This window comes from Corticium candelabrum, chromosome 2 (assembly GCF_963422355.1).
Source record: "Corticium candelabrum chromosome 2, ooCorCand1.1, whole genome shotgun sequence".
NCBI lineage: Eukaryota > Metazoa > Porifera > Homoscleromorpha > Homosclerophorida > Plakinidae > Corticium > Corticium candelabrum.
Window position 1 is genome coordinate 11,011,917 of NC_085086.1, and position 25,318 is coordinate 11,037,234.

The 25,318-nt window shown below is 41.7% G+C and overlaps 7 protein-coding genes across 7 annotated transcripts in view; 2 read left to right on the forward strand and 5 right to left on the reverse strand.

Annotated features, from left to right (window-relative positions):
- The window catches only part of LOC134198397 (zinc finger MYM-type protein 1-like), a 2,590-nt gene extending 645 nt beyond the window's left edge, over window positions 1-1,945 (reverse strand). The window contains exon 1 of the mRNA XM_062667781.1: window positions 1-1,945. This exon is cut by the window's left edge and continues 645 nt beyond it. Within this exon, the coding sequence (XP_062523765.1) occupies window positions 1-1,853 (1,853 nt within the window). The 5' untranslated portion in view covers window positions 1,854-1,945.
- The window catches only part of LOC134176558 (uncharacterized), a 6,517-nt gene extending 2,726 nt beyond the window's left edge, over window positions 1-3,791 (reverse strand). Inside the window, exons 1-2 of the mRNA XM_062643226.1 lie at window positions 3,650-3,791; window positions 2,369-3,580 (exon numbers count right to left, since the gene is read on the reverse strand). Of these exons, the coding sequence (XP_062499210.1) occupies window positions 2,369-3,580; window positions 3,650-3,707 (1,270 nt within the window). The 5' untranslated portion in view covers window positions 3,708-3,791. The remainder of the gene's footprint in view (window positions 1-2,368; window positions 3,581-3,649) is intronic.
- Window positions 3,792-6,831: 3,040 nt separating this feature from the next.
- Window positions 6,832-13,743, reverse strand: LOC134198582 (probable serine/threonine-protein kinase roco4). The gene is made up of 9 exons (XM_062668000.1): window positions 13,696-13,743; window positions 13,551-13,635; window positions 12,223-13,491; window positions 8,752-8,959; window positions 7,686-8,010; window positions 7,436-7,605; window positions 7,311-7,360; window positions 7,099-7,242; window positions 6,832-7,028 (listed from the first exon to the last, which is right to left on the reverse strand). Exons 2-9 carry the CDS (start codon window positions 13,627-13,629, stop codon window positions 6,982-6,984), a joined length of 2,292 nt encoding a protein of 763 aa, XP_062523984.1. The 5' UTR covers window positions 13,630-13,635; window positions 13,696-13,743; the 3' UTR covers window positions 6,832-6,981.
- Window positions 13,744-17,433: 3,690 nt separating this feature from the next.
- Window positions 17,434-18,599, reverse strand: LOC134176206 (uncharacterized). The gene is made up of 5 exons (XM_062642888.1): window positions 18,281-18,599; window positions 18,043-18,212; window positions 17,918-17,967; window positions 17,704-17,847; window positions 17,434-17,643 (listed from the first exon to the last, which is right to left on the reverse strand). Exons 1-5 carry the CDS (start codon window positions 18,428-18,430, stop codon window positions 17,597-17,599), a joined length of 561 nt encoding a protein of 186 aa, XP_062498872.1. The 5' UTR covers window positions 18,431-18,599; the 3' UTR covers window positions 17,434-17,596.
- LOC134176559 (uncharacterized) lies at window positions 18,585-22,944 on the reverse strand. The gene is made up of 5 exons (XM_062643227.1): window positions 22,453-22,944; window positions 21,375-21,474; window positions 20,046-21,314; window positions 18,834-19,045; window positions 18,585-18,605 (listed from the first exon to the last, which is right to left on the reverse strand). The coding sequence occupies exons 3-5, from the start codon at window positions 21,277-21,279 to the stop codon at window positions 18,585-18,587; spliced, it is 1,467 nt and encodes a 488-aa protein (XP_062499211.1). The 5' UTR covers window positions 21,280-21,314; window positions 21,375-21,474; window positions 22,453-22,944.
- LOC134176560 (zinc finger MYM-type protein 1-like) lies at window positions 22,471-23,959 on the forward strand. Its single transcript, XM_062643228.1, has 2 exons — window positions 22,471-23,880; window positions 23,927-23,959. Exons 1-2 carry the CDS (start codon window positions 22,471-22,473, stop codon window positions 23,957-23,959), a joined length of 1,443 nt encoding a protein of 480 aa, XP_062499212.1.
- Window positions 23,948-24,747, forward strand: LOC134176138 (uncharacterized). Its single transcript, XM_062642815.1, has one exon. It carries the CDS (start codon window positions 23,981-23,983, stop codon window positions 24,629-24,631), a length of 651 nt encoding a protein of 216 aa, XP_062498799.1. The 5' UTR covers window positions 23,948-23,980; the 3' UTR covers window positions 24,632-24,747.
- Window positions 24,748-25,318: the final 571 nt, after the last annotated feature.

The following is a 25,318-nucleotide window of genomic DNA, read 5'->3' on the forward strand; positions in this document are numbered from 1 at the left end:
TCAAAGTAAGCCCTTCGATAGATCTCCTTCACTTCTACTGGATGTACTGTTGCACCTTCTCCTACCTCGAATTGTCTTGGAACTTTCCTACGTCGTGGAAGGGTAGGGGATGGCACTTGAAGTGACAATCTTTTGCGTTCAACGTACTTCCAAAATATATCAAAGCACTCATCAGATCTCATTGACTGGATAGTTGTTGTTGTAGTACTGACTAGCTTTTGGCCTTCGCATGCTGAAATAGTAGAACTCTGTAAGGATCGGGACAGGTTGTCCACTATGTTCAGCAGCTTTCTTCCAAGTTCAACACCATAAACGAAGTCAAATGTGTCCATCTGCAAAGCGATTCCTCCAATTCTAGCTCTCATCTCAGTATCCTTTGTGGCTTCTTTTGCCACATCCCAAGTCATCTGAAGTGTAGTGTAGTTTTCAGATATTGACGTTAATGCCTCAGCCCTGACCGTCCATCGTGTAGGACAAAGAATCCGTAGTCCTGGAGAGCCAGCAGTGACAACATCTTTAAACTTCTTGAAGATGCTTTCACGTTTGGGTGATTTTTTTATCAACTTAGTAATTTCATGTACGGTCTCCAGAGCACTTCGCATGACCTTGATACCTTTCAACACATCCTGAGTCGCTAGGTTTAATGCATGACCATAGCAGTGTGTGTACAACGCACGGGGCTCTAGATCATTTAGTCTTTTTGCAACGCCTGACTTCGCTCCTGCCATGTTACTAGCGCCGTCGTAGCACTGGCCTCGGCAATGGTCAATCCTTAGATTCATGCGTAACAGGATATCTTGAACTGTTGCTAGTATAGAGTCAGCAGAAGTTGAGTCTAAGCTATACAGCCCTATTACTTCCTCATGGACTTCCAGATCATCATCTACGTATCGAAGACAGAAGACCATTTGTTCAGTATTGGACAAATCTGTAGTTTCATCTACCATGATAGTGTACCACTTTCCCGATACCTTCCTAACAACATCTCTCAGAATCATTAATGCCATGATACTGAGAATTTCATTTTGTATACAGGGGCTTGTGAACTTGGCCTGGCATTTGTCTAACCATTTCCAGAGCCTCGGATTGTCTTCAGCACGCATAATGAGGAGTTGCATTAAGTTGGAATCCCTTTCAAGAGCGACACTACCTTCAGGTTTAGACCGACCACGCATGGCGAGACCTTGCCGAGCAAGGTATCGAATGCAACTAATAATTATCTGTAACATATTCCTATTCTCAACCATTTCTTCTGCATAACCTTTCCCTAGCATTTGCCCAACATTCTGTTCCTTGCCAACCACCATATCCATAGCATCACGATGAAAGACTGATTTCTGATGTTTTTCAAATTTAGTGAGTGCTTTCTTCCAGTCTGTAAAGCCAGTTCTCACGAATTTATCGTCCAAGTTCCCAGCGCGCAGAGCAACTGAGCCTAAGTCCTTCTTCTCCGCCACCTGGCAGTAGAAGCAGAAGACTTTGTCATCTGCTTCTTGATAATGCAACCACGGGTATCTTCTATACCAAGAAGAACAGAATGCTCGCTGCTGCTTAGCAAATGTGCGATATGGGAAGGACAGCAAGGGTTGGTGAGGACTCCAAGGCATCAAGGTGGGCTGAGGCTGGGCGCCAGCAACCGGTCTTGTCTCGGAGGCATCAGTTGCGTCGGGCTGGTGAGAGTGGTGGCCGCTTTCAGAACTTGTAGAGGCTGGTCCAGCCACGTTGCTAGTTTGGGCGTGCTCTTGGGCGTCTTCTTCACCTGAGACATTGCTTTCATGGTCAATGCCAGTGGGATAGTTAGTTACACTTCCATCCGGTTGTTGCGCTTTCCGCAGCCACGCTATCAGAGACATTGTGATACGGATGCAGTCGGGTGATGAACGTGCACTGGGCGCATGCGCAAAAGCACAATTAGGCCTCTTGGTTAAGCCCCCCCAGTTTTAGAATTGTGTCTACGCCCCTGGTGACTACTTATTAAGAATGTAACATATGCACTAGCAAGTGTACAACAATTCCTCGTTTGTTTTTGACATCAACTCGTAGAAACATTATCTTTGTAAAAAACATGAAAAAGTTAGATGTATTTATTGAAGTAGCTGAGCACATAGTCTAAGTGTGTAAGACAAGCAGAGGTACAGTGCCACTCTTTCAGAAAAATAATAAACTTGAAAACGTGTTCTAAGAATAACAGATTGCACACCAGTCTACTTACTCCCGGCTAGTAGTAATTATTATTCAACATGACTTATTGAGCATGCGCACAATCTAACTAGTAATCTTGAATTTAGTAAGAGTAAAATGTAATGAAGCACATTGAAAACAGTTACTCTGTAGGTATATATAGATGCAACAGTCTAAGCAATCTCACTTGAATCATTGATAGACGTCATGAGACTGCTCTGCTCATCTGGATCATTGTCTTCATAGCGGTGAACACATTTGGCACATGGAATACAGCTGAAACGTTCAACTCCTAGAGTGCGATCGCCATGGTAGTTGGAATTGCTTCGTCCTACAGATATGTCGCATTTTATTCGTTTACAAAAGTTCTTTCCTGTGAGAGTGTAGATGAGAGGATTAACTGCTGGTCTAGTTGAGATGAGAAGAACATTTGCTGCAGTAAAATTGTTTACCAACCGAGCATTACTAGAGCCATTTGGTGACACGCCAAATATTCCTGTCCAATGAAATGCAGTTGAGACAATCCAACATAGAGTGTTTAAGAAAACAATTACTCTCAACCGCCATTGAAATTCGAGTATTTCAGATATTCTGGCTCGGTCAACCGTGAGGCACTGCCATGCCATCAAATAGAGGACAACAGATAGCAATGTAAGAACAGTACATAAAGATGCTACAGCTGCTCCCAAAACGTTCTCGGAGTCTAAATTTGTACTGGTACCACAGAAGGTACTTTCGTTTATTGCAGTGGTGTGACTTAGATGTGAGACTGAAAATCTGGTACTATTGATGCAAATACCAAAACCACATGACTGAACTAAAGCACAACGTCCAAAGATTTCGGTAATTTGTGCACTTCGTGTTAAGTTTATCCAGCTGTAGTTAGAACGGTCATACTCATATGAAGGAAACAAAATCGGATAATCAATAGTATACCGAACTATAATCATGGGAAACATACTAGCAACACTGAAACTAACTTGGAAAATGATTATAATGACCAGATTTCGCTTGCGAACTAGTGAACAGCAACAACAACGAGAACAGAACTCGCTCATTGCTTGAAACGAGTAAACTGCTATATTAAAAATTGCCCATTGAGCTGTGGGACAAAAGAACCAAGACAGAACAGAGCTTGTGATGCATGCAAAACTCATTTTCTGCCAAAAATAATGCCTCTGTGGTCTTAGATGTGATTCAGTCACTAGACTCTCGAGAAGAAGCAAGTGAACACAATAGAAGAAGTCTGAAACTGCTAGCATGATGATGAGGATTGAGAGAGGAGACGATCTCTGATCTCTTTTCTGTGTAAATCTCCACACCACAACCAATATGTTGCCAATAATTCCAATCGCAAGTAACATCCAAACAGTCGCATGAAAGAAATCGCTGGCCAAAACTAGAGATACATACAAATGAATGTTATTACTTTCTAAGACAGCATTATTATACGTTTCTTGGTGTTTACCATCTCCAGAAGGCTCGTACCAATCGTTAGTAACAGAGTCACGCCCACTTTCTTTCATCACGGTGTAACGACAAAGCAAGTGGCTAATCAGTTGTGTTCGTGAACTAAAACTGTCCTACTAAGCAATTGCGACGACTACAAGATACCAATGTCTGAAACAAACAACACGAGGTCGCTCTGCTAATTAACAAAACGTTCCCTGAAACTCACGTGCAAATGCTAATTACGTGAAAGCATGCAAACGTTCCTGTTTGCTTACATTGAAAACTATAAAACTATAGAGATGATGGAAGTGTAATTAATCAGTAAATGAAACTATACACAAACTTTCGTAGATATAGGGTCGCGAATTTAGCTCCTACTTGACAGAAAGACTCTAGCCCTTCGTCGACCGTTATCTAATACGTTGCGCGTACGCATGGTGGGCGTGGGATCACGTGCTTACCTTATCTCCGCCTCCGTTACCTTATCTCCGCCTCCGTTTAGTACCCGGTTTACATCGGGCCGTTTTCCCGAAGCGGATTCTTTCTTTCTATTCTCAAATTATAGCTTAAACAAATCGCTAATAAATTCTCTTCGAATGAGCTTACTTTCAGCTGTCTACGTTGTAGAAATCTCGAGATATCGCAAGTTCCGTCGATGCCACACCTTGGCTAACTTCCGGCCACGTGACTTTGCTGGCCAATCAAAATAATTTTAGCCGTTAGGCACACCCTTTGGGCGTGTCTATACATATAGCCAAGATTTTAGCGGCGCATGCGGCTTCGTCACAATTTTTGCCGAGACGCTGCATGGCGGTCTGGTCGTACTTTGTTCTTCGAAAATATTTCGCCAAGACTTTGGAGGCAAAAACAACATATTCAAACGTTTCTTACGTGTGTTTCGTGTCGAACGCATCATTTGAGGCCGACACGATGGAGAACGAGTGAGATTTCGTTTTGTAAAGACAGCGATGACGCGCCGCGCTGTAAGTACATCATTTTCATGTCTAAACGTTTGGTTTTTTTGCAACTTCTTTTCAGTAAGCGTTTCAGTAGCTGTGTTGTAAGTTTGGCCGCTAGCCGTTGGGGATTATTTGGGTGCATTTCTTTTACCTCTTCTGCTCTTCTGGAAGAGGCCAGAAGAGTCACGCGACCTCTTCTGGTCGTTCCTTTTGCTTCTCTTCCCTTCTTCTAAAGTGTTAGAAGAGTCACGAGACCTCTTCTGGCTCTTCTGGCCGAAAGGCGGAAGAGGCAGAAGAGAAAAGGTCTCGTGACTTGTGAGACATGCGCATTAAAATCGCGCGTATCGATGGATCCGTACGAACGTCCTTTGCTTCCATTGCTTTGGAAACCAAGTGGTCTTCCAGCAATATCAAGTTCCACAACTACAGCTGTTGCTAGTGGGTGTTCTCCAAGGATCCTCTTTGAGGCACCAGACACGGAGACAACGGTTGTAGAAGTCGCCTCTTCAAGTAGAGATCTAATTTCGTTAGTGAAAACCTTATTTTGCTAATTAATTTCACAACTAGAGTACACGTCTGGACGTGTAACCTATTAATGCGCATGCTCAGCTCTTCTAGGTCCTCTTCTGGTCATTTCTTTGGCTTGGCTCTTCTGATCAGACTGCGCATGATCGACCTCTTCTGTTCTCTTCTGACACCTCTATTCCAGAAGAGCAGAAGAGGCAAAAGAAATGCACCCTTTGAGTTATGCCCGTAGTAACCGCTTGTTCTCTGTTGCTACGGCTATGTACCTTTATGTTTTGGTTAGAAAATGATGTCTAGAACAATCATTCCAACCGTTTTCTAATATTCTATATGTTTATTAGCTCTCCAGACGGCGATGCAACTCACAAGAAAGCAGATCTTTTCTATTGTGAAGACAGCGGCGACTCAATTAGTGTAGCGTAGACAGGAACTTGACATGAACGCATCGAAACAATCATTAATAGCTATGAGAATTGTATCATTCGAAAGCGCAATTAACAGGCTTTTCAACAGTGTGTGTTTTGTAATTTCTGCTTCTATATTGTGGCTACAGTTCTAATTGGCAACTGGAATGTAGATTACGTGCCCGCGCTACTCACGTTAATTACATTCTTGGTGATATGTGTTGATTCCATGTGATATTCATGTGATATTCGGAGTTAATCGGTGGGGGAAGGGCTAGACACTGTAGTATGCACTAGCTAGTGTAACGACTATATATATTACCAATAATTATCTCATGTTTAAACACAAATATATGAATCCACCAAAACGCAATATCTTGTCTGCATGTTTTTGCCTAAACATTTCTATTTACTTTCACCATTATTAATGGTCCATAAAGAAATTAGGGACTCTTTTGTGCTTTCAAAATTGTTCTACACATTGTGTTCTGTTTCAGTATTTCGTTAGGGTAATTTTGAGTGACACATCATTTGGTTTCAAAATCGTCTAGCATATGTGCTTATTTATTAAAGATCTAGATATACTTCATTCGAGAATTTTATCGGTTTAGGACTTCTTTGTTTGCTGCTTCTTTCAGCCCACCTCTCTTACCTCTAACACAAGTAACATTATGAAAGCAGTTTGCCCCGCTATTCTCCAAGATCACGTGCAGCATGTAATTGATTATGACTGCAATGACCCTAGTGTGCACGTAATGATAACCAGAAGAGGCTATACACATACGGTTTAGAAAGTGTGTCCATCGTACAGTACTGTACTCTGTTTGTATTTTGTTGCACCGGTACGATATGTTTCAGCTATCACAACGCTTCGACCATGCACATAGATTGTGTCATGTATACATGTGCTTCAATACATCATAACTTAAAATAATTCAGTAATTGTTGCAATTGCACAAAAGTCTTGCATAAAAATTTTTCTAGATAGTCTGGACTTAGAGCAGTTTTACACAAGCGCAACCATGTCTGTCTGAACTGCATTAATTAAATTATAAGTATCAACGAATATCCTAGTAGAGAGAAAGTGTCTACATATATTGTGCCCGCGTGCATAGTTCAAACGCGCGCTATGCAGTTTGTTGCAAAACCCACGACACACATCATTTCTTCTGTCAAACCTAGTGCCGTAGTAAACGAATGGTAATACAACAGGTATATATATATATATATATATATATATATATATGTATATCATGGTATCAATATTCACCTGAAATTTTTGTATTATGGTATACTATCCATGTAACAGGTGTGAATACACAAGTAATATACCTTAACTCCACAATACAATCAAACATGCTACGATTATAAAATGCTAAAGTGTACTTGATGAGGACAGAAAGACCGGACAACATCTGCATTCGCAGCAGTTTCTAGATCAAGCACAGCTTGTGATGACGTCACGCAGACGTGTCGTGCGACATCGCCTGCAGGTTAGTCAATATATCTGCGTTAACAAATGATAAAACAACAAGCTGACAAGCTGACAGAGAAATAAAGACAAACGTCATAAGTACCTGCAAAAGCTGGTCGATCATTTCTTTGCATTGAACAACAACTTCTCATCAGCTCTTCATATCCATGTGGACAAGGTTTTACTGGAACCTTGAATGGTGTTCCTTCTCTGATGTTCAATGCAATCACTACAGGATTGTTCTCTTCTACACAGAAAGTCACAAGTAAACTGTATCGCTAACGTCAGTTAAAGTCAAATATGAAAAGCGCAGACCGCCAAATGGTAAGATACGCTCTCTGAATTGAAATAGAATGACACCAAAGCTGTCAAACAACGTAAATAGAACATGAAAATTCTATATCACACATATCGTATTTTAATAAAGCGATGTATTATACCTGTAAATGTCTGACTTTGCTAACGCTGGCATATCTAGGCGAACAGATCCGTATCGTTCAGGTGCAATGTATCCTAAAGAACCAGCTGCATGTAATGTAATTCCATCTTCCGTGTAGCTAGCTGCAGTAGTAGTTGTAGCTCGTAATTTCGCCAATCCAAAGTCAGAGATCTGCAACAAGAAAGCAGAAAATAAAAGCTTACAACTTACGCCCTTCCAATTTAATATTGACGATGATAGATGTTAATTGCCTTGCAAGTGTATTTAGTTGATGACTTTTTAACCAATATGTTATTTGGTTTTAGATCACGATGAATGACAGGCGGGTCAAGACCATGAAGATATTTCATGCCATCAGCTATCTGACAAGTCATATCCAGCTTGTTCTTCCATTCGTTCATGTAAGGGACAAATGTGTGAGGAGAAAGTAGAGTGGAAAGATCTCCACCATCAACATACTCTAAAACGATACCGAAGTGACGAAAATCGATGCAAACTCCAAACATCTTGACAATATGTTTATGAGAAGGAATAGCCAGCAAAATAGAAGATTCTTTCATGATATCATTCATCTCTCTACAAAATAACGATATTTTAAATAACGAGAATTTAAAAATGAAAAGGCAAATTTCTAGTACACATGCACAAGCACACAAGCACAGAAGCACACAAGCACAAGCACACAAGCACACAAGCACACAAGCACACAAGCACACAAGCACACAAGCCCACAAGAACACAAATGGCAAATGGATAAGAAGCTGTCGCTAAACAGTAGTGCCCCTCAGCCAGATGGCTGGCTTCATGTGCACTAACTAGAAGTTATGGGCCGTGCTAAGCAATCTTCTGAAGCTGGGCCAGGTGCTCACAGAAGTACCGACTGCGACGCCAAATGCGGTGTGTGCATCCGAAATCCCACCCGGATTCCAGTGGCTGATGGACTTTGTCGCAGTAGGAGGCCTTTGCCACCGCGGCTAAAGACCAGATACTCATTTATACTCCTGAGTCGACAGAGGCAATTGTGTGTAAGTTTCTTGCCCAAGGAAATTATGACATAATTCGTCATCACTAAACTTGTAACCATGCAGGTCCCAGATGTTTCCATTCTCCCAACGCACTCTCTAACCAATTGAGCTACAGCGCTCGCGCACGCACACACACACACACACACACACACACACACACACATACACACACACACACACACACACACACACACACACACACACACAAACACACACACACACACACACACACACACACACACACACACACACACACACACACACACACACACACACACAAACACACACGTACATGTCTGTAAAACGAGATCCTCCAATGAATGGTATCTTAAATGCAACGATGGTGTTTCCTTGTAAGACTGCTTTGTATACGTCAGCAAACCCTCCTCTGCCAATCAAGTCGCATCTTCGATCATATATCAAATCTTTGCGTTGGAAAACTTTGTGAGCAGGAATGTCGATGCCACGAGCATCAGCTCCAAAATCAACAAGACTTCGACCTTGTTGACAGCAATAAGACAATTAGATTAGAAGAAGACGGTAACTATGCATCAAACTAAAACACAGTTGCAAAACAAATAGAACCATGCACACATAAGCAAACCAGTTATACATCCAGCATATCCTCGATATAAAATTTTAAGTACACGTTTACTTAATTTAAAAAACTTATATATAAAACGTTCAACTTGCATTAGCCATTCTAGAAAAGAATCTGCTTCAATGTAATTACATATTATCTATTGATTAATGATAGCAATTAGCATTAGTATGATAATCACCAACGTTACTAGAAGGCATAGATAGTGTAACCGCTACTGCTGTAACTGCATGGCTGCTTACTGAAGATGTAATTAATGAACATATGAACAACAATTTCCCATATGTTTCTTGGCAACCCTCGATCTACGCGTAGAAACATCAAACTTTTACGAAGAACATAAAAATGTATTTCATTGAAGTAGAACATACTTAAACGTGTTAATTAGTTAAGAAAATAGTGACACTCTTCATGGAGTTTAACGAACCAGCTAAACGTAGTTGAATTCGTCCGGAGATGCACTGCTGAGCGCACGCGCACAGCTGAGACAGTCAAGGCCGCTGAATTTAGCACTGGCAGACCGCCTCTTCAAGAAACAGCAGGTAGGTGACTCGGTTGTTTCTGCGGTTGCGAATGATATCGATTCCGCGTGCTGTTTCTGCCGCCGCGGTGTTTTCGCGCTTCTTGTGCCGTGTGGTCGCATATATCGGGGAGAGAGGATACCGCGTGCGAGCGGTGAGCTCAAAGCACGCGACAGCGTACCTGGTAGTAGCGAAGATACTTGTCGCAGCGGTTGCAGCGTATAAGGCGTATGAGCAGATCGCTGGTTGCAATGAACAAAGCGGTAGCTGCTGTGGGCGTTGAGCGCACGCGCACGAGCGGTTTACGCGGTTTGGTTCGGCTGAGCTGGGCATATTGTCAGAAGCAGAAGCAGTGTCCCACGTACAGTTGATCGCCGGCGACGAACCTGCGCGGATGGTGGGTAAGAGTCCCCGCATGCTCAGTTGCGCTCTTGGCTTTTGCGCGTTCCGGCTTACGACTCGACTGTGTATTCTCGGTTTATGCAAAACCAACAGCAACAGCCAGCAAGCGGGACCTCCGTGGATGCGCGGGCGGTGGTGTTTCTTCAACAGCTTCATGAAATGATGGAGCAGACCGCCGGGAGGGAAGTCGACGAATTCTTGCGGCAGTCGTGGGTTAGCAGTTCTGCAACAGTTCGAGATAGCATAGCTCTATGTTTTGCGGAGCCGTTTTGTGCTGTACGAGCGGAGCGTGAGTGGCTGTTCGTGCGCAGTGTCGTGGATTAGTTGGAGGTCTGTATTTAGCAGTGTTCCCTTTGTATGCGTACAAGGAGGAATGGACTGGGTAGAGCCATTCGGTTTGCACGTTTATTTGCTTGCAGGAAGCGGTTGTGCAACAGTTACCGCCTTGGTAAGTGCATGTGATCACGGACATTTTATCTGGGTACAGGCAAGGTTCCGAACCTTGAGCGCGTGTATCTGTGAAACGCGGGTTTTGTCGCACACTGTATGTAGTAAATCGAGCTCCGTAGAGCAGACAGGGTAAAGCAACTGGGCTGGTAGCTTTTGCGGAACCGTCGGCAGACGGAGCGCAGTGCCAGCAGTAGTCAGCAAAAACCAGGAACGCGTATACGTAGAGATGGCGACGCCGCTGGTGGCTGTAACGGGGCCGTCGGCCAATGGGGCAGTGCCAGTGGCGGACAACATATACGCTGGGTAGCACATACATGTATATGGCAAGAGTACAGACAGGCAGATGACGGTTTTACGTAGACAGCAAAAATGGCCTTAATGACAAACGGTAAATGCAAACGCATGGCAACTGTAATGACAGCTATGCCATACTGCGGAGCCATCGGCGGGTGGTAAGTGCGGGACCAGTGGCGGTCAGCGAATGGGCCAGGCGGGAGAGGCCATGGCACCGTGTGCAAATGGACGATGCGGCACCAAGCAAAGATTGTGCCAGTGGCTGCGCGGGCGGTCTGTGGATGCAAAGGTGGGCGTCCACGTTGAGCATAGCAGCGTGAGAGCGGCGTGGAGAACACGCGTTGCACGAAAAAAATGGTAGCAGCAGGAGCACACTTCCTTGGCTTGCGGGTGTTGGGGCTGGTCTATGTACGTTACCAGCGGCGACGGCAATATATCACATGCAACTGCTTACGGACGAGGTAGAGGAGCGGCCGCGTTTGGTGGTTGGAGAGACGGCGGCACTTTGCCGGGACGCGTCGTTCTTTGTAAGCGAGTTGTTTCCGCTTATACCTAAGAAAATATTGATGCAAACCCAAGCGGAAGAGTGTGTGGAGATGGCAGATTTGCTGCCAGACAGTTTCAAGTCGCGACGGGTCGAGGATGGCGCCTTCCTCTTAATCCGGAATCCGGGCTGAAGTCGCGAATCCTCGGTGGACGTCGGTTCTCCTGGATCACGGTAGGCTGGGCTTGGCTCCGCCCATGCTCCAAGGTCACACCTTTGTTATGCAGGCTGGCTTACGTAAGTGGTCGCGTTAATTCGGCAAACAAACATCGTCACTGGAAAACTGACGGAGGTAAGAATTCAACAAAAAATATTAAATTTGAAAATGGGTTTTGCAATAAGCACACAAGTCTACTTACGTCCGGCTAGTAATTAGTCAACATTACTTATTGATCATGCACACAGTCTAGCCAGAAAAGTGTAATGACACACCTTGGCCTGCCTAATCGTGAGTAGTGCGCTAGCGCCACGACGCGGTTCACACCAGTCATATCATAACAAACGTAACGCCATTCTAACGTCGTAAAAAGTAGCATTACAATTGCATTCTTTTTAGTGGCGTTAGTGGTTGCACGTGACTTTGGCACGTACATTTACAGTAGAATACAAGAACAACTTGGCGACGTATTACAGTCAAGAGAAAACGTGTACTACGTGCCTGCTACAACTTCCTGCCGTCTCTGAAGGAGCTGTCAGAGAAAACAAACAAAATATTTTTCTTTAAAATCTGAAGCAAGCTTCAAGACATTTCTTGCTGGATATGACGGATGGAAACTGTCGAGGCCAATTACATTCACGTGCCACGTGACTTAATAATTATAATTAGCGGTGTTAATAGCTAAAGCGTTTGCGCTAATGTCTGCCTAATTTTATAGTTAGTCCAGATATAGGTGTGAATACATACTCTTAGTCACGCAATTAATTAACTTAATTTTAACCGCTCTAGCTCACTTGAAGCCTTGGCAGACGGAAAGAGTCCGTTCTGATCAAAACTCGAGTCGGAAGTAAATGTTTCTGCATCATTCTCTTCATCTCGATGAACACATTTGATACATGAAATACAGCTGCAACGTTCAATTCCTCTAATGTGATCGTCATGGTAGTTGGAACTGTTTCGTCTCACAGATATGTCGCATTTCATTCGTCTACAAAACTTGCGAATTGAATGTAAAAAGTTTTTTCCTGTGAATGTGTAGATAAGAGGATTAACTGCTGGTCTGATTGAGATGAGAAGAACACTTGCTGCAGTAGTATTGTTCAATAGCCGAGATTCTGAAACTGAATCTAAATATGACACGACATAGATTCCTGACCAATGCAATGCAGTTGTGGGAATCCAACATATAATGTTTATTAGAACAATTACACTCAATCTCCATTGAAATTTTTGTGTGTCAGATGTTCTTGTTACGTTTCTTCGAGAAGCTCTTCTACGAACCGTGAGGCACACTATCAAATAGAGAACAACATATGACGATGTAAGAAGAGAACATAGAGATGACACAGCTGCTCCTAGATATTGACTGGAGTCAACCTCTACAGCACAAGAGATACCATCGAGATCGTTAGTTACAATGGTGTAATTGCCGTGTGAGACTGATTCAGTAATATTGACGCAAACAACAAAATTACATGACTCAACTAAAGCACAACGTCCAAAAATCTCGGTAATTTGTTCACGTCTCGAGTAACTGGCATTGTATATCCAGCTGCTATCATATTCAAGTGGTGCAAACGGAAATTGCAGATGAAAATAGTGGAATACCGTAAAAATGGACAAAATACTAGCAACGACGAAAATAACTTGACAGATGATTGTGATAACCACAACTCGCTTGCGAACTAGTGAACAGTAACAACGAGAACACCATCCGTTTATTGCTTGAATTAAGTAAACTGCAATATTGAAAGTTGCCAACTGAGCTGTGAGGCAAGAAACCCAAGACAGAACTGAGCTTGCAATGCACACATAACGCATAGAGACTTGTTCCCACAGCCGCTGTTGTCTTAGATGAGATTCAGTGACTAGACTCTCAAGAAGCAGCAAGTGAACACAATAGAAGAAGTCTGAAACTGCCAGCATGATGATGAGGATTGAGAGAGGAGACGATCTCTGATCTCTTTTCTGCACAAGTCTCCACATCACAACCAAAATGCTACCAATAATTCCAATCGAAAGTAACATCCAAACAACGACATGGAAAAGATTGCTGGCCAAAACTAAAGATACCAATGAACGTTTGATAAACAGCATTATTATACTTTTCTTGGTGTTTTACAATCTCCGTAAGGCTCGTAGAAAAGGTAGTCTAATGTGTTCGTTTCATCAATAACAAAGGCACTCCCACTTTCTTCCATCACTGTCTAGCGACAAAGCAAGTGGCTAATCAGCTGTGTTCTCACACTAAAACTGTCACAGCTCACCAGTTTGCGACGACTACAAGATACCAATGTCTGAAACAAATAACACGAGGTCGCTCTGTTAATTAGCAAAACGTTCCCTGAAACTCACGTGCAAACGCAAATTACGCGAAAGCACGCAAACAATCCCCGTTTGCTTACATTCAAAACTATAAAATTAGAGATGTTAGGAGGTTAATCAGTAATTGCTCAGAATAAGAAATTATTACAATCGTAGATATACGGTCGCTGTTTTAGCTTCTACTTGACAAAAAGACTTTGGACACTGTTGTATGCATTAATAACTAGTGTAAAGACTGTATTACCAATTATTTCATGTCTACACAAAATGCATGAATCCACCAAAATGCAAAATCCCGGCTGCATGTTCTTTGTCACCATCATAGACATTTCTATTTACGTTCACCATTATCAATGATCCATAAAGGAATTTAGGGAATCTTTTTTGCTTTCAAAAAATTGTCCCACGCATTCTGTTCTGTTTCAGTATTTCGTTAGGGTAATTTTGAGTGACGTATCATTTGGTTTCAAAATCGTCTAGCATGTGCTTCCTTCGAGCTATACGACAGAATTTTGTTGGTCTATGACGTCTTTGTTTGCTACTTCTTTCAACCCACCTCTCTTACAAGTAACATTCTGAATACAGTTTGCTCCGCTATGCTCCGAGATCACGTGCTGCATCTAAATGGCATGAATGCAATGACCATAATGTAATGATATTTATAATACAGTGGCGTAGGAAGATGTTCGCGAGCGAGGAGGCGGTACCATGGTATGTTATCATGTCAAAACTACCTCGTTTGCCAAACCGAACTGATTTGCAAAGTTAGTGCAGCACAGAAAATTTTAATTCCTACAGTGAGCGAGCCCCAGCCTCCCGATTCCTACGTCGGTGGATAACCAGGAGAGGCTATACACATGCATACGGTAACGGTTTCGAAGTGTGTCCAATTCGTACAGTACAGTACTGTACTTTGCATATTGTTGTACCAGTACAATACGTTTCAGCTATCACAACGCTTCGACCACGTATATTTTGGCATGCATACTTTAATACATCATTAATTTAAAATAATTAAATAAAATAATTAATTAAAATAGTTAATTAAAAATAATTAATGAACTAGTTTTATGGTATTTGTTATACGTATTTGTTGAGCTTTCATGGAAGTATAACATGCAAACTTCCTGGTAATTTAGCTAGATTACATATTTAGGCCTGTGTCGAGATCGTGATCAAGACAATTGAAATGTAAAGTGTAAGTATGCACTCAGTTCCGTTGTACAGTAACGACAATACAGGTACTGACATAGAAATTGATATCAGCAAACATTGACTATCAGCAGTGTTAGGATGTGTCTCCACTTGTTGCTCTTTAAACATGTTTAATGTTAAACACGTTCAGACTCTAAACATGTTTAGTAGACAGCGCCTCCACTTGTCCATGTATTCCGGGCTATTAAAATAATTATGCGGGACTTGGTTGTACCGCGCGAATTTGTTTCTTGTGCACCAAACAGTCGGGGATCGTCTTCTAGTCGTCTGAAGAACAATCACAGACACAAGTCTCTGTCTTCGCCAAAATGGCTCTCTCCTGACACTCTGCATCAGTCTAGGCACTCTCTGACATTGCCTAATTCTGTCTTCTTCCAATAGTCTCCAAAGAAGGAGAAAGAACAGCGTGAAAGAACTAACATCCATCGTTGTGGAACGCGCGTTTATATCACGTGACTGTTAAACCTAAACCACTTTCGTTAACTAAACTACTTCTGAAACATGTTTAGCAAACATTTTTTAGGTTTAGAGTTAAACAGGTTTAACGCTAGTGGAGACACGATTATTCCTAAACATGTTTATACGCGCCCCTAGATACGAGTGTAGTAATCATACTGTAGTACCGAATGTGTGAATAGTTGACTGTAGGTGGCATTCAGCTCCTAAGACGTTTCTCGGTTGTCAAGTACACACAGTCCCTAGCTACAATACAAAAGGATGAGGTGACGGGAACTTTGTGAGGTTTTTCTTCGCCGTTTGGTCACGTGCACGAATCGTTCCTACACTGATCTGAATTCGGACACGGACACGATTTTTTGAAGTAGATCTTATAATGAAACATGGTCGTGAGAAGGATAAATTAATTTGAGGTTCGTGTGTACACACAGATATTCACATACCAAGAACTCGAAGGATTGCTTTATAGAACCACGCCCCTTTCTGTTGTGCGACGCGGATTAGAGGTATCGCTATGCTCGGCAATTAATTGTTTCAATTGCACACGCTAATTTTGCATAAACACTTCTCCAGATAGTCTGGACTTAGAGCAGTTTACACAAACGCGACCATTCTGTCTGAACTGCATTAATTAAGCAAAGACTATTTTTACAATAAATTTGATGCCTTCCAGTCTGTGAGTTGACCATACTCCATATACATAGGTTTCCACTAGCAAAGAGTAGAAAAACCGCCTGCTGCTGTTACATTGTCGTCGTGTCTGTTGTCTTTTTCCGATTCACCAAACTTGGCAGCTGCACCAGCTTCATTTGCAGCATTGATTATCTGAAGAGGATTGAAGGCGTTCTTTATAGACACATCAAAGTATGCAGGTCTGCCCTGAGGAAAGTCGGGGTGGTAAATGTCCGGCGGTCAGTCAAAGAACTGAGTTGAGCAACGCTGTACGACGAGTACCAGAGTTCTTCTTGAGCATGCAGTAGTAGACAAGGTTACAAAGAACATCATGTCGTTTTAGTCTCAAAGGACCACAACTGATCGTGAGCTAGGGCGTGATTGCCATGTTCATCTAGCACATAATTACAGGTGCATCTGATTAAGTTGGGAATATTTGGACATACAGAGATTCCAAAGCGAAGCCGTAAAGCTCTAGCGAATTCCTGAAGAGTCGCGGCTAGGCCGAGACTGCAGTTAGGAATTGCTCTCAACCAACCCCCCTGAATGAGAAGACGATATGACTTTAAGCCTTGCTTGATTTCTTAAGCTTTGACACTTTCTTTCCATGGTGGACGTGAGATTGTCATCCAAACACTTCTGCAAATCATGTTGTGTCTACTTTGATGATAGACAGCCATTCATGCGTGGAGGTATTAATTAAGTTAAAGGTTGTCGGATGTTATCTACTTTGAATTTCGCCGGGAATGAGAAAGTCAAGACTTTCATCACCAACAATCAGAACTAGGTGCTGCTTCGTTGTGGGCCTAAGGCATTAAGTTGTGTAGCAGTCGATTTGAAAGTTGACGCGATGAGTTGTAACTTCCAATAAAGGCTGCGGGTAAAGTTTTGCTAGCTTTCCGAAGACCAACACCACCATATCGAATAGGGAGAGTTGCTTGTTGCTAGGCCTGATCTAGATCACCAACTAAGTACTGTTGATTGATATGTAGGGTTGAATTTGTGTTCAGTTCTTCTGTAAGAGGAGTATCGGTATCAACAGTTTATGCTACAAAGTTGATTTCTATACCAAACGTCTGTGCTTGCAGCGGAGCATGTCCATGGCTACTCAAATTTGTCATTGCAGTGCATAGTCCCCTCTCGAGGAACCAACTCTTGCGTAAAAGTTCTTGATGATGTGAACGCTACACCTTCCAGATTATTCGAATACACGCAGACACAAGCTCCTTGTAGACTGTACGTTTTGTCAACCTTCGCAACACTTCCAGCAATCGAAGACATTAGGCTGATTGAAGCTAGCATGGTATCAATATTTACCTAAACTTTTTGTATTATGTTATACTATCCATGTAACAAAAGTACTACTCTAACTGCATGGTGCACAGTACAATCAAACATGCTACGCTTATAAAATGCTCAAATGTACTTCATAAGTACAGAAAGACCGGACAACATCTGCATTCGCAGCAGTTTCTAGATCAAGCACAATTTGTGATGACGTCACGCAGCAGTGTTGTGCGACATCGCCTGCAGGTTAGTCAATATATCTGCGTGCGAATAATATAACAACAAGCTGACAAACAAATAATGACAAACGTCATAAGTACCTGCAAAAGCTGGTCGATTATCTGTTTGCATTGAACAACAACTTCTCATCAGTTCGTCATATCCATGTGGACAAGGTTTTATTGGAACCTTGAATGGTGTTCCTTCTCTGATGTTCAATGCAATCACTACAGCATTGTTCTCTTCTACACAAAAAGTCACATTTAAACTGTATGATTAACGTCTGTTGAAGTTATAAATAAAACAAGCGCAGACCGCCAAATGGTAAGATGCGCTCTCTGAATTGAAATAGAATGACACCAAAACTGTCAAACAACGTAAATGAAACAGGAAAATTTTATATCACACATATTGTATTTTAATAAATCGATGTATTGTACCTGTAAATGTCTGACTTTGCTAACGCTGGCATATCTAGGTGAACAGATCCGTATCGTTCAGGTGCAATGTATCCTAAAGAACCAGCTGCTTGTAAAGTACTTCCATCTTCCGTGTAGCAAGTTGCAGTTGTAGTTGTAGCTCGTAATTTTGCCAATCCAAAGTCAGAGATCTGTAACAAGAAAGCAGAAATTGAAAGCTTACGCCCAATATTGACGATGATGGATGTTAAATAATTGCCTTGCAAGTGTATTTATCTGATGACTTTTTAACCAAAATGTTATTTGGATTTAGATCACGATGAATGACGGGTGGGTCAAGGCCATGAAGATGTTTCATGCCGTCAGCTATCTGGCAAGTCATATCCAGCTTGTTCTTCCATTCGTCCATGTAAGGGACAAATATGTGAGAAGAAAGCAGCCTGGAAAGATCTCCACCATTAACATATTCTAAAACGATACCAAAGTGATGAGAATCGATGCAAATTCCAAAAATCTTGACAATATGTGTATGAGAAGGAATAGCCAGCAAAATAGAAGATTCTTTAATGATGCCATTCATCTCTCTACAAAACACGATATTTTGAATAACGAAAATTTAAAAATAAGAAACACGAAAAGATAAATTTATCACGCAAACACACACACACACACACACACACACACACACACACACACACACACACACACACACACACACAGACACACACACAGACACAGACACACATACACACACACACACACACACACACACACACACACACACACACACACACACACACACACACACACACGTACATGTCTGTAAAACGAGATCCTCCAATGAATGGTTTCTTAAATGCAACAATGGTGTTTCCCTGTAAGACTGCTTTGTATACGTCAGCAAACCCTCCTCTGCCAATCAAGTCGCATCTTCGATCATATATCAAATCTTTGCGTTGGAAAACTTTGTGAGCAGGAATGACTATGTTACGAGCAACAGCTCCAAAATCAACAAGATCTCGACCTTGTTGACAGCAATAAGACAATGAGATTAGAAAAAGACGGTAACTATGCATCAAACTAAAACACAGTTGTAAAACAAATAGAACCATGCACACATAAGCAAACCAGTTACACATCCAGCATATCCTAGATATAAAATTTATGTAATGTTTACTTAATTAACAAAACTTGTATATAAAGTATTTAACTTGCATTAGTCATTCTATATAGAAAAGACTAGTGATAGCAACTAGTATTAGTATTATAATCACCAACGTTACCTAAAAGCATAGATAGTGTTACCGCTAGTGGCTGCTTATTGAAGATGTAACATACCGTATTTCTTTAAATAGTGGCCGCAGCCTTTATTTTTAACAAGGTTACGGAACTGCAGCCTCTAGAAGAGGGCGGCCTCAAGTTTCTACACACCGTGACACGTTGATACTTGAACGTCACATTTCTTTCTGTTGACATAATTGGACACTTTTGAAGGGGCAGGTTTAGCCTGTAAATACCATAAATAACTATTATGTTATAATTGATAGACGAGTGCCCGTGTGATATAAGCGTGGCCGATAACTTTGCAGACTTTAGGCGCGGCCTCAATTCGAGGAAGGCTTCTATTCAAAGAAATACGGTAAAGGTATGCACATAGTATACAACGATTCCGCATTTATTGTTTGGCATCTCTCGATCAACGCGTAGAAACATCAAACTTGCAAAGAACATGAGAAATGCATTGAACTAGCACATACCTAAACGTGCAAGCAAAGGTATCTAGACTGCCACTCTTTCAGGAAAATAATAAATTTGAAAATGTGGTCTAGGACTGGCACTCGATGTAGGTGCTACACCAGTCTTCTTACGCTCGACTACAATTAGTATTCAACATCATATGTTGATCATGAGCAAATCTAACCAGCAACTTTGAATACAATAAAAGTAGAGTGTAATGACAGTCACACGCATTGAAAACAATCACTCTGTCGCTTTATTCAAGCAGTATCTAGAACTGATCTCACTTGACTCATTGGTAGACGGCAAGAGTCTGCTCTGACTAGAATTCCAGTCAGAAGGATCTGTATCATTGTCTTCATCAATTTGGTAAACACATCTGACCCATGGAATACAGCTGCAACGTTCAACTGCTCTAGTTTGATCATCATGGTAGTTGGAACTGTTTCGTCTCACAGATATGTCGCATTTCATTCGTCTACAAAACTTGCGAATTGAATGTAAAAAGTTCTTTCCTGTGAATGTGTAGATGAGAGGATTAACTGCTGGACTGATTGAGATGAGAAGAACAATTGCTGCAGTAGCATTGTTAAATTGCTGAGATTTTGTAGAATCTACATTTTCAGATGAAAAGCCAAGGATTTTTGACCAATGCAATGCAGTTGTGGAAATCCAACATGCAATGTTTATTAGAACAATTACACTCAATCTCCATTGAAATTTGTGTATGTCAGATGTTCTTGTTAGGTTTCCACGAGAGGCTCTTCTACGAACTGTGAGGCACACTATCAAATAGAGAACAACATATGACAATGTAAGAAAAGTACATAGAGATGCCCCAGCTGCTCCTAGAATAGGATTGAAGCCAACACCTAATTCACAAGAGATACCATCGAGATCGTTAGTTACAATGGTGTAGTTGCCGTGTGAGACTGATTCAGTCTCATTGACGCAATAGCCAAACAGACCACATGACTGAACTAAAGCACAACTTCCAAAAATCTCAGTAATTTGTGCAGGACTTGAGTAACGGACAGTAAGTCTGTCTACCCAGCTGCCCTCATAGTCAGACAAAAACGACGCACCACTATATTGGCTAAGGAAAAACAGGGTCAAAATACTAGCAACGACGAAAACAACTTGGCTGATGATTGTGATAATCACAACTCGCTTGCGAACTATTGAACAGCAACAACGAGAACACCATCCGTTTATTGCTTGAAACGAGTAAACTGCAATATTGAAAGTTGCAAACTGAGCTGTGAGGCAAGAAACCACAGACATAATGGAGCTTGTAATGCACACATGACTCGTAGAGACTTGTTCCCAAAACCTCTGTTGTCCTAAATGAGATTCAGTGACTAGACTCTCAAGAAGAAGCAAGTGAACACAATAGAAGAAGTCTGAAACTGCTAGCATGATGATGAGGATTGAGAGAGGAGGCGATCTCTGATCTGTTTTCTGTGCAAGTCTCCACACCACAACCAAAATGTTACCAATAATTCCTATCGAAAGCAACATCCAAACAACGACATGGAAAGAATCGCTGGCCAAAACTAAAGATACAAATGAACGTTTGATAAACAGCATTATTATACTTTTCTTGGTGTTTTTACCATCTCCAGAAGGCTCGTAGTCGTATTATGATGGGTATTCTGATGCGTGAATGTTCGTTTCATCAATACCAGAGACACGCCCACCTTCTTCCATGACGGTCTAGCGACAAAGCAAGTGACTAGTCAGTTGTGTTGTCACACTAAAACTGTCACACCTAACCAATTGCGACGACTACAAGATACCAATGTCTGAAACAAATAACACGAGGTCGCTCTACTAATTAGCAAAACGTTCCCTGAAACTCATGTGCAAATGCTAATTACGTGAAAGCACGCAAATAATCCCCACTTGCTGACATTCGAAACTATAAAATTATAGAGCTGTTAGACTTTAGTTTGAAGTGTAATTAATCAGTCATTGCACAAAATAGGAAATTATCACTACAATCACAAGCTTTCTTAGGGTCGCGTTTAATTAATTTCCACTGTATTTGACAGAAACGCTCTAGACACTGCAGTATACGCATGCATTAGCAAGTGTAAAGACTGTATTACCAATTATCTCATGTTACACAGATCTATAAATCCACCAAAAAGCAATATTCCTTCTGCATGTTCTTTAGTTAATTGTCATTATGACAAACATTTGTATAGTGCTAATCATTTACCAATGGCTCATAAAAGAATTTAGGGAATCTTTTGTGCTTTCAAAATTGTCCCACACATTCTGTTCGGTTTCATCATTTCGTTAGGGTAATTCCAGTGACGCATCATTTGGGATCGTTTATCATGTGCTTAATTCATTCGAGCCACAGTAGAATTTATTCGGTTACAGGACTTCTTTGTTTGCTGCTTCTTTCAACCCACTCCTCTCACCAATCACACGCAGGGGCGTCGGAAGGGGGTCGGCCGCACGGCCATGGCCGTACCACTTTTCGAAAAATGGACTTTTGCCAGTCGGCCATTAGCGTATACTTCCGGTTTAGGGTTAACTGATTAAATAAGTAATATATTTCTAGTTACGTTAGCATTCTGTACAGCTAGATTTTCAGGCGGTAATTTATAAATTTACGCTCAGTCACAAAGATGAGGCTGGCAACGCGAGGACACGGCAGCGGTAGATAGAGCGCACGCTAACCATTTTCGTGTGCTATATATGCAGATTGACGGGATTCCAGATGTCGGTGATCAGCCCTGTCAGCCTCGCCGTGCTTCATTTCCAAAAGTTTCGTTTGGGAAAAAAGCCCCAAAATCAAGATCATTTCAAGCTGCTTGGTTCGACAACTGGCCTTGGCTTCATTGGCACGACTCCGTTGAGAAAGTGTTCTGTCACGTCTGTGTGAAGGCTGCGAAGTCTGGCAAGCTGAAATGCAAGACTGCTGAGCAGGCATTCATCTATCGCGGAGTTCAAAACTGGAATGATGCCACCCGCTTATTTCGTTCACACGCGAAATCAGACTGCCACAGAGAAGCGGTTGAGTCACTGATCACGCTACCTGCCACAACAAAGCACGTTGGTGAACTACTAAGAACTCAATTGGTTGAAGACAGAAAGAGAAACCGGGCCAGCCTCCTTCGCATTCTCAGGGCGCTGAGGTTCCTGGCACGTCAAGGTATTGCCCTCCGCGGTTCCGCCCTCATCAAAGAGATTGATAGCAATTTGTCACAGCTTCTTCGTCTTTTTTGTGAGCTTTCTACAGATCTCTCCTATTGGTTGCAGAAAAAGACAAATAAGTACACAAGTGCAGACATACAGAATGAGCTGCTGAAGGTGATGTCACTTCGAATTCTTCGAGATGTCTCAGCCAAACTTGAAGGCACACCATACACCATTATGGTAGACGAAACCACTGACGCAAGTACCCAGGAGCAGGTTGTAATAGTTCTACGATGGGTGGATGAAGACCTAGAGCCTCATGAGGATTTTATTGGGCTGCACATCACTGCTTCAACTGATGCTAAGTCCATTGTAGCAATTATCAGGGATGTTCTTGTTCGTATGAACCTTAGTCTGACCAACTGTCGTGGTCAGTGCTATGATGGTGCAGCTGTGATGAAAGGATGTCTATCAGGAGTTGCTGCTCAACTCACTCAAGATGAACCACGAGCATTTTTCACTCACTGCTATGGTCATAGCCTCAATTTAGCCTGCCAAGACACCATCAAAGACATAATCCCTATCAAATATGCCCTTGACACAACATTTGAACTGTCAAAACTTCTCAAGTACTCAGCAAAAAGAAAGTCTGAGTACAAGCGACTTCAAGCTGAGATGGCTCCTCAAGACCCTGGATTTAGGACACTATGCCCTACGAGATGGACTGTTCGAGCAGCTTCTCTACAGAGTGTTATGCAAAACTTTTCGGTCATCCAATCCAGCTTAGACAGTTTTGCAGATATGGCAAAACGAGACCCAGAGATGTCTGCTCGGTGTACTGGTGTTGCTGCTCAGTTTTCTTCATTTGACTTTCTCTTTGGAGTAGCATTAGGAGAAAAAGTCTTGAAGTTGGTTGACAATCTGAGCAAAGCTCTTCAGCACAAGAAGATGTCTGCTGCACAAGGTCAAGTGTTAGCAGAACTTACCATCAAATCTCTTGCACTAATGCGTACAGAAGCTGAATTCTCAAATTTCTGGGAAAAGTTGATAGAGAAACAAAGCAAAGAAGATGTTGCAGAGCTTTCCCTTTCTCGGAAAAGGAAGCGTCCTTTGCCGATATGATGAAGGAAGTTCGGGACACTTCGCAACATGTATAGAAGATCATTACCGGGTTATGTATTTTTCCGCTTTCGATATGGCAATTCAGTCTATCAAAAGCAGATTTGACCAGCCACACTATAAGATATACAGCAAGCTTGAATGCACACTTCTGAAGGGTGCTGCTGGAGAGAGCTATACGGATGACCTGTCTAGCATACAGGAGTTGTACTGCACAGACTTTGACAGCAATATCCTCCAGACGCAGCTATTGATACTGTATTCTCACTTTAGAGAAACGGCAGTCACACCAGCCCTGATGGATGTTGTGGACTATGTTAAGTCACTAGGGAAACCCGGCCAGCTGCTGTTGTCTGAGGTGGTCAAACTTATACGCTTGATCCTTGTTGCTCCTGCAACAAATGCAACTAGTGAAAGAACGTTCTCAGCTCTCCGCATTGTTAAAACATACCTTCGGTGCACTATGACACAGGCAAGGTTAAATCACCTTTTAATGTTGCATGTGCACAAAGAAGCATGTGATAGTCTTGATCTAGAACTATGCATAGATGATTTCTGTAGGGAATCAGAACACAGAAGAAACATTTTTGGCTCAATGTAGATTTACGTACAGAAATAGCCTTGTAAGGTTTGACACATGTTGTTCTAGTAGTTACTAAGTGTTAATCTTGCGTTCTCTGTATGGTATTCAAGCTTTTAGAGAAATGTTTAGCGTGCGTTAACCGTTATATAATCACGCCCACCTAGCGCGCGTTAGGCCGGACCACTTTAAATTTGCTTCCGACGCCTCTGACACGGATAGCATTCTGAATGTAGTTTGCCCTACTATCACCCAGATCACGTGCGGCATGTCAATGGCATTGACTAGAATGGCCATGTAGAATGTAAATGCTAGTGATGAGAAGTTACACATGCGTTCTAGAAAGTGTGTTCGGTGAGTGGATGGTCCGGCAATTTAATTTCTACATTTTAATTTTTATCTCTTAATTTTTCAATTTTTAATTTTTAATTTTTAATTTTTTAATTTTTAATTTTTAATTTTTAATTTTAATTTTTTTGCTTGCATTTTTATTTAAAATTTTTGTGTTTATTAAATTTTAACTTTTACTTTTTAATTTTAATTTTAATTTCTATTTTTTTGTAAAAAATGGTTTTTTCTTATCTCTTGAGGTTAGATTTTTGTAAACTTTAAATTTATCGTTTAAAAGTATTTAATTTTTAGGCACCTATGTGCTCAAAACTAGAAATTTGAACGCGCAGTTCGCTTTTCTATTTCTAACATGAATAG

Coding starts and splice junctions, on each gene's coding strand:
- LOC134198582 (XM_062668000.1), bottom strand. CDS start 13,629: ATGGAAGAAAGTGGGAGTGCCTTTGTTATTGATGAAACGAACACATTA. Junction 8,960..12,222: donor TCCGTCTGCCAAGGCTTCAA/GTGAGCTAGAGC, acceptor GCTGTCAACAAG/GTCGAAGTCTTGTTGATTTT. Junction 7,029..7,098: donor TGATCGACCAGCTTTTGCAG/GTACTTATGACG, acceptor TTGTTAACGCAG/ATATATTGACTAACCTGCAG.
- LOC134176560 (XM_062643228.1), top strand. CDS start 22,471: ATGCAGATTGACGGGATTCCAGATGTCGGTGATCAGCCCTGTCAGCCT. Junction 23,881..23,926: donor TGTCTGCTGCACAAGGTCAA/GTGTTAGCAGAA, acceptor TAATGCGTACAG/AAGCTGAATTCTCAAATTTC.
- LOC134176206 (XM_062642888.1), bottom strand. CDS start 18,430: ATGGACGAATGGAAGAACAAGCTGGATATGACTTGCCAGATAGCTGAC. Junction 18,213..18,280: donor CAGATAAATACACTTGCAAG/GCAATTATTTAA, acceptor TTCTTGTTACAG/ATCTCTGACTTTGGATTGGC. Junction 17,968..18,042: donor GCAAAGTCAGACATTTACAG/GTACAATACATC, acceptor GTTGTTTGACAG/TTTTGGTGTCATTCTATTTC.
- LOC134176559 (XM_062643227.1), bottom strand. CDS start 21,279: ATGTTGCTTTCGATAGGAATTATTGGTAACATTTTGGTTGTGGTGTGG. Junction 19,046..20,045: donor GCCGTCTACCAATGAGTCAA/GTGAGATCAGTT, acceptor GCTGTCAACAAG/GTCGAGATCTTGTTGATTTT. Junction 18,606..18,833: donor CTCGTTTTACAGACATGTAC/GTGTGTGTGTGT, acceptor CGTGTTTTGTAG/AGAGATGAATGGCATCATTA.
- LOC134176138 (XM_062642815.1), top strand. CDS start 23,981: ATGTTGCAGAGCTTTCCCTTTCTCGGAAAAGGAAGCGTCCTTTGCCGA.